The 7,584-nt window shown below is 36.9% G+C and overlaps 1 protein-coding gene across 1 annotated transcript; it reads left to right on the top strand.

The window, feature by feature from the left end:
* The first annotated feature begins 212 nt into the window (after window positions 1–212).
* LOC129351154 (pro-opiomelanocortin-like) lies at window positions 213–6,774 on the top strand. Its single transcript, XM_055019982.1, has 3 exons — window positions 213–435; window positions 3,918–4,056; window positions 5,861–6,774. The coding sequence occupies exons 2-3, from the start codon at window positions 3,937–3,939 to the stop codon at window positions 6,458–6,460; spliced, it is 720 nt and encodes a 239-aa protein (XP_054875957.1). The 5' UTR covers window positions 213–435; window positions 3,918–3,936; the 3' UTR covers window positions 6,461–6,774.
* The last annotated feature ends 810 nt before the right edge of the window (window positions 6,775–7,584 follow it).

The raw sequence follows: 7,584 nt of genomic DNA, 5'->3' as shown, positions 1-7,584 counted from the left end.
TTCTAGAAGTGCATTAAAATAAGAAAATATAAAGAGCACAGTGAGGTAAGATAAGTCGTTCAGTCATGCTTGATTTCTTCTTCTTCTTTTGTTTTTTTTGTTTTTTCTGGGATGAAGAGAGCTCGCTGTATTGATCAGGAGTCGTGTGGGTGGCCGTGCACAAAAGCGCACACACTCCTCCCCGTTTGGAGCAGAGAAGTTGATGCCGCACCTCAATCACACCCAGAGGCCTTGAGACTCAACACTCTTTAATTCTTGCTACTATACAAAGAGCTTTCATTGTCAAAAGAGGCAACAGCGAGCCTATCTCCTATTGAGCATTTTATTACTGGGAACGGAGGAAGCTGGAGCAGGAGAGTGGCTTGAAGTCTGCGAGATCTGAGGAGCCAAGACAGAAGGGGGAAGCAAGAAGGCAAGACAAGAATTTTGAAAAAGGTAAAAAATAATTTCTTTTAATGGCATTGATATGAATAGCAGCAAATGTAATAACAAGCAAGAGTAGTACCTTGAAGTGCATTTGGGCAGATGTTTGAAAAAGTTCTGATTTTGATTGTTTTCTAATGTTATGTAAACAACAACAACAAAAAAACAGGTTTCATTTTATTGCGGCTTTGTAGGCTCCTCTTATCAAAGTGGGTATATCCGTGCAGATCTCAGCTGAGTGAGTCATGCTGTAGCAAGAACTGAGTCTCCGCCAGAGCTGCAAAAACAAAAAACCCACCAAGGAGTCACAATAACAGAGCAGGGAGCGAAAAAGCACCAGGAGCCAGTTTCTCAACATAGATAAGATTATTATCTCACACACTTGATATCTGTTTTAATCACCCAGGAAACTGCAGAGAACAAAAGTTAAAAAAAAAAATTTAAAAGTTCTGATTGAACTTTAAATGTTTAAAAACTTGATAATAAGAACAATTATTAGAGAATTATAATTTTTTAACAAAAATCTGCAAAGATTTGAATAAAGTGAGGAAAGAAAATTTTACTAGAGAAGGATTTTAAACATTGAAAAGTCCTTGAAAGTCAAGTTCTTCTACATGTCCTCAAGATGGCGAATATGGCAGCCTCACTGATCTTCCATGAGCTGCAAATGTTTTTATTAGCACTAAGTAGCACATTTTGTTCACTTAATTAGATCACAGCAATGTAATCATCATCATCATCATCATCATCGTCTCCTTATTGTGTGGTTTCAGGCAGCTGTATAAACAAGAGCTTCTTCATGATTGTTTCATTGCTTCAAAATTGTCTTTAAAAGGAAATTCTGGGGAAAAAAAGCAAGCAAATTTTCAGATTTAATAATGAGAAAAACAAAAGAAAAGAAGGCTATGAAAAATTTTTCTCAACATTGCAAAAATAATTGTGCATTGTCTGTCCAGAATGCATTGGGTGAAGGCTGGTACAGAGGCTCAGAAATAGTCAACAATATTATTGAAATATTTATTGAGCCACAAGTTTTGTGAATTTATTTCTACCATACAGTCTTTTACCACCAAACTTAATAAAACCACACATTTATTTCATTTGCTATTTTTTGCAGCTGCATTAAGCTTTTCTTTTCTACAGTCTTACAGACAATGCGTAAAATTAAAGCAAAGCAGTAAAGTATCTTTTTGAGGGGATTCCTAACTTTCCTAAAGAAGTAAGGGTCTAAAAGGTACCTGAATTTTTAAATGGAACAACATATGTTTGATGTCATAGCTTGACAAACAAAAGAAAAGCTGTAACTGCTGCTGGCCTGGTCGGTCATCATTACTGTACAAGGCAAGCAGCCCTGCTGATGGAGCCCTACATCCATCTGCATGGATGGAGGAAATATATAAAAACACAGATGCTTAACAGCTTGTGAGTTCAGGGATAACATCTGCGGGCAAATAATTCACCAAACCATAAACTGCCCCAGTGGGTTACAGGTTAAGCACATGATTGGACATATTCTCCTTGCCCACATGCTGCTTAACTATGCTGGCTTATGATTGGCTGAGAGTTGCTGAACTCATGTTGCCGGTTTTTGGCTTCCAAACTTTTTCTTAACTTATATTATTTTTCTTCCACAAGACCTGAAAAAAAAAGCTGTTACATATATCGAAATTACTTCAAAATTAAAATGCTAATTTCGACAGTAAAGAACCTATGTTTGTGATTTGTTGTAATGTAAGCTTAGAAAAAAAAAGTAAAAGTAAAAAAAGAAGTGGCGATTCCATGTTGTTTTCTAGATGTTCCATTGAAGTAGAAACGTCTACAAATTTTTTTTTTTTTTTTTGCAAACGGTTTAACAATGTGAATGTTACTTGAAAGGCTGAAGTATTTCTATAACCATAGCTGAGTTACTTTTAAAGTGACAGTGACGGGCCAGACGTCAGTGCTCAACCTTGGAGTGGCTGAGACAAAGACGGGCTTTGTTTGCGCATAAAATGAATCAGTTTCGTTTGAAAGCTTTGAAATAAGCAATCAGAAAAGAGAGTCCAGATGTTTCATGTCCTTTAGCTTCTCTTCTGCAACATCAGAATCAAGCCATGAAAAACAATTGAGAAAACGTCACAAACTGACAGAAAATCTAAAGTTCTATAAGCTTTACAAAAGTCTTCAAAAGTTTGTCTTTGGTCTTCGGTCACTTTCTCTGTACATATCTCTGAAGTGACTATTGTGATGTCCTCTTAAAAACTTCATAAATATGGTTTAGTGTGTCTTGATCATCAGTTTCTCAAGACAACCCTGGTTAGGGTTATGGTCACCCTAACTAGAGTAAATCTGTGATGCAGTTTTTAAAATGATTAATTCGTTGTTTAAAAGTGAAAAAGACTATTCAAATCAACCATGTCAGAAACAATTTCATCAACCATTTTGATAACTTTTAATATGTCTTTGACGTCACTGTGGAGGAATTTCGTCTCTTGCTTTAGATCAGCCACATTGGATCAAGTGGAGGGTTTTTAAGCATGAGCAGCCTATGCATTCAAGCCAGGACTTTGATTAGACCTTTTCTAAAATCTTAATTTTGTTTTCTTTAGCGTGTGCTGTTCAGTGTTAGAATTGGTGGTTTGCTTTGGATCATCTCAAAAACTGATGGCTGCACATTCTCCACCCACGTTTTCTGATCGAGAGAAAATTTCAAAGTTCTACCAATAACGCTTTCATCTTATCAGTAAACTGAATATTTTCCCAAAAGTCTCTGGGTCACCAGTAGATCTTCTGGGTTGTGTTTTGATCTCCCCGATGGGTCACTGATTCACTTTTGAGTCATTTTCATCAGGCCTTTGAATATCTGTCGATCAGATAATGATGCGCTGCTTTTTCAGATATTTTTGCCCATTTCATTTTGTCAGACAGGTCCCATTTAGGTCATTTTTTTTATCCTGCAAGCGTGTCAGTCAAGTAGACCAAAAGTAAATAATCGGTTTAAAAGAAAATCACTTGATAAGTTACATCTTCACTTGCATCATCATTTGAAAACTGTATTTTGTATTTACTCAAGTTTTCTTATAGTAAGTTATTTGATGATGTGAAGCATTTAAAAGTGACCATGTATCCCCTTTAATAAGTCTTTTCAAATCCGTCACGTTTCGGCTTTCACTAACCAGGTTCAGATAAGATGCGTGTGATAAACACGACCATCTGCTACAATGCGGGCTCCAGCGGGAATGATCACTGCTGGTATTTGAGCTCAGCTATTATTCAACCATGACACATAACTATACAGATCATCTCATCTCAAAGACAGCATTGAAGCAAATTGAGTTATATAAGGCAGGAATGCGTTACACAAGAAGAAAGATCAAAAGACTCTGCTTCTTCTAATGACCGGCAAATTCTTCTCCCAGGTGATCAAGTGAAGATTTACCTCTGCTGGGTCAGAAACATTTCCAGTGCTCTTAAAAACTTTGTGCTTCTTTTTCTTTTCTTGTTTTCTTTTCCAGCTCGGAGTTGGAGAAGAAGATGGTGTGTCAGTGCTGGTTGTTTATGGTTCTGATGGGATTTATGTGCAGCTCTGGGTCTGGCTCAGTGTGCTTAGAGAGCTCAACGTGCAATGACTTGAGCAACAACGACGTAATACAGGTAAGTCAAATTATTTTTAAGCACTATTTGCTATGCCTGGTCACTCATTTCCTGTCATTTTCTGCCATAGTGACAAAATAATGACACATAATAACATCATTATTTGGAACAGTGATAGAAAATAAAGCTCTGCAGCTTTTTCTGGTTCGTATTTTTAAAGATTTTCTAAAAGAACATGAAGTCCTTCTGAATATTCTTAATATTATTTTACCTTATGTACCTTTTCTACCATTACAAACTGACACAGTTGATTATTCAATTGTTTTTTGTTGTTGTTGTTGTTTTTAATATTATGAATAAAATTTGTTTAACTTTGTTAAAGATAGCAGATTTAAATCTAAGCAGCTATGGAAGTTATTTTTCAATCAAGAAATGTTACAAGTTTAAATAATTTATCTTTGATTCAATGTTAATTCTGCTATTCAAAAAAGTCCAAAAGATGAATCATCAAAATAATGCTCATCTATTGTTCTTGTGCTTTAATTTTCCTTTTTAGTCAAAGAAGAAAATATGGGGATCGTTTAGATGGTCTAGTATTAACAGCAGTTCAAGAAGAGGCAAACAGTTTCCTATTAGTTATAAATCAGCCATTTATAAACCAGTAGCAAAAAACACAGAGGTGGTGGGACATTTATCTCAAATGAACAGATAAACAAAATAATTTGTCATGTTAAAAAAAAAAAAAAAAACTAAAGTATAAAAGGTGTTCGGAAAATGTGCGTACCTTTCTGAAGCTCCTTCTGATTCATAGTCTGCTTCGTTTCACATCTGCCTTTAGTTCCACTGATTATGCTTAACCAGAAATAGAGCTCATCTGTCCTTGAAGCATTTTCCTCACTTTCCCACATTTGCAACTTCAAGCCAGAGCCATAGTTGTCAGAGAGGTTGCAAAGGATCAGAAGTACCCCATTATTCAAAGGGTATGCTGGAGGAACAATCTGAAAGGAGTAACATTAAAACAGGACATTTCTCCAAATTTATTGAGAAGGAAACCTACAAGCTGGACAGGAAGCCTGTCGAGAGCTTGACAGCATAGGCCCCACAACAGCAAACGCTTCGCTCCTCCATTTTATGACCAAAAGAAATCTGTTCACTTCTAAATTCTTCTAAATTCTCTGTAATTTCTTGTTGCAACTATTTTTTTTTGATCAAACTAAAATAAATAAATAAATATGGGAAGCAGTCATCCAATCATTTCGCCTGATTGGGAAATAAAAGGCGCATCATCTCAAGGAGATTGGTCCACTCAAGTTACTTACAGCCATGAAAGAGAAAAGGTTTCTTTTTTTTTTTCCCCTTTTCCAAATTTGCTTACTGCATTTATAACATAATCAGGCGCCCATTGCTGACAGCGGTACTGCAGTTTCCAACAAGGACAAATTGTTTTCTACATGTGATAAGTATCTTGTGTAGTTCCCACATATTTGGAGTGATGAGAAGGGCTCAGAGGTTTTCTTCTCTCCAAAGAAAACTCTTTAAAAAGTTCGAATTAATTTAATTTTTCAACAATACAGCAAGTCGAAGCGTACATCCAGATCAAAACAAGGGTAACTGTAAATATATATATTTTAGAGAAGCCATGTAAGTACAGGTTCAAGAGAGAGCAATGAGGTTATGGCATTTTAAGGACGTTTGATTAGATGAAGCTCAATCAGGCACCATGTGTGAAATCTTTTCGCAAAGTTTTTAGCCGACACGTCAAATACAAATGTTTCATGGTTTTGTTGAACTGTTCAAGTGTTTGTGCGTAAAACAGAAGAGACAATACAATTTTTATATGTCGTGTGGTTTCCTCCACCCAAAGGACTGCCTTCACCTCTGCACCCCCGCAATCAAGCCTGAAATCAAGCCACCCAGGAGCACAGATCAGCAGGAAAATGATGAATTTGGTGATCCCGAGGAGGATGAGGACAGCCATACGGGTGACCTGCTGCTCAGCATCCTTCTCTCCACTCTGGCTTCTGAAGGCAAAGTGCCAGAGGGAGATCTGAAAGGCCACAATGACCAGCGCCGCTCTTATGTAATGGAGCATTTCCGTTGGGGGAAGCCTTTCGGCCGAAAGCGCAGGCCTGTTAAAGTGTTCCCCTCCGCTCTGGATGAGGAGGCCTTCCCCCTGCGGGCGCGCCGGCACTTGAGCTGGAACAAAGCTGAACCGAAGGGAGGCGCTGGTAAAGGAAAGCATCAGAATAAGGATGTGCTCGGATCCAGGGCCGGGTTCAGGTCTCGGGCCACACCAGAGAGAAAAGCCGAGACCTACAGGATGAGTCACTTCAGATGGGGCAGCCCGCCTGCATCCAAACAAAACAATGGGTTTGTGAAACTGTGGGAGGAGAAACCTCGGGAAAAGCTTTCCAAGTTATTCAAGAACATTTTAGTGAAGGACGTGAAAATGATAATGGGCTAAAAAAAAATTTAAATGGTAGACCAAATCGAGTAAAGGTACTAAAATAAGAGCAGAGAGGTGAATGTAAAGTGACTGTTGGCTAGTGTCCATATCTCTTAAGTAAATTAGTTGCTATCTTTAGAATGCCATTTTTGAGGCCTAATATTTCATTAAAGGCCTATATGAAAAATAATAAGCACAACCTGCTTTAATTTCTTGGAAATGACTTGAGAGGTTCAAAGTAATAACTCTTATTGGAAACTCGGTTAATGATTTAAATGCGTTATCTGTTCAAATATTTCTTTGTGGATGGTATGTGAAGTAATTTAGTGGCAGACTGGTTTCTTTTTGTAATTTATTCTGAAAATAAATATTCAGTTTTTGCAATTGACCATTCAGACTGATTTCATCTTAACAATAACATATTTTTACTGTGACTAACAACTTCTGCTAACAGCCATTTTGCCCTAAAAGTAAAAAAAAAAAAAAAAAAAAGACAAATACTGTTTATGTTGGTATTTCATATCTGAAAAGCTTTCAACATGATCAGTCTAGTTTGGCTTACATGTCCCTTAAGGCGGATCATAAGGCATTTTATATCAAACAGCCTTCTGGTAATAATAAAGCATAATAATAATTAAAAAAAGGAAACTCACTCTGATGAAGCAAAAATAAGACAGTCAAAAATGAAAGCTTTCTGCACTAAATTGGAGGATCAGATGACCTGCTGGTTGGGTGCAAACATGTAATATGAGTAATAATGAGACAGTGCAGTAAAGCTGAAATAGATGAGAGCAATCAACTGAAAAAATTGCCATTAAATTTGTTATCTTGCAAAAGCATCCAAACTGCTTTGAGCATTTTCCCCATCCTTTCATGTCACAACCACAAACTTTACACTATTTTATGTGCTAAACCAATGCAAAATAGCATGTAGTTGTGAAGCAAATGTAAAAGATTTTTGGTTTTAGGTCAAGTGGGAAAAGCTGCTGCCACACGCTTTAACTTCAGCACAAGTTTTGTCTGCTTTATTCCCCAAATTTCATTCATAAACATGTTCATTGTTCTTCCACTGTTTCTCTTAAAAAAAGACAAATATATTCAGGTTTGTGGTTGCAATGTGGCTTCACTGTCACTTCTACCAA

This window comes from Poeciliopsis prolifica, unplaced genomic scaffold (assembly GCF_027474105.1).
Source record: "Poeciliopsis prolifica strain line A6 unplaced genomic scaffold, Auburn_PproV2 SCAFFOLD065, whole genome shotgun sequence".
NCBI classification, from domain to species: domain Eukaryota; kingdom Metazoa; phylum Chordata; class Actinopteri; order Cyprinodontiformes; family Poeciliidae; genus Poeciliopsis; species Poeciliopsis prolifica.
This window is presented reverse-complemented; position numbering and strand designations above follow the sequence as displayed.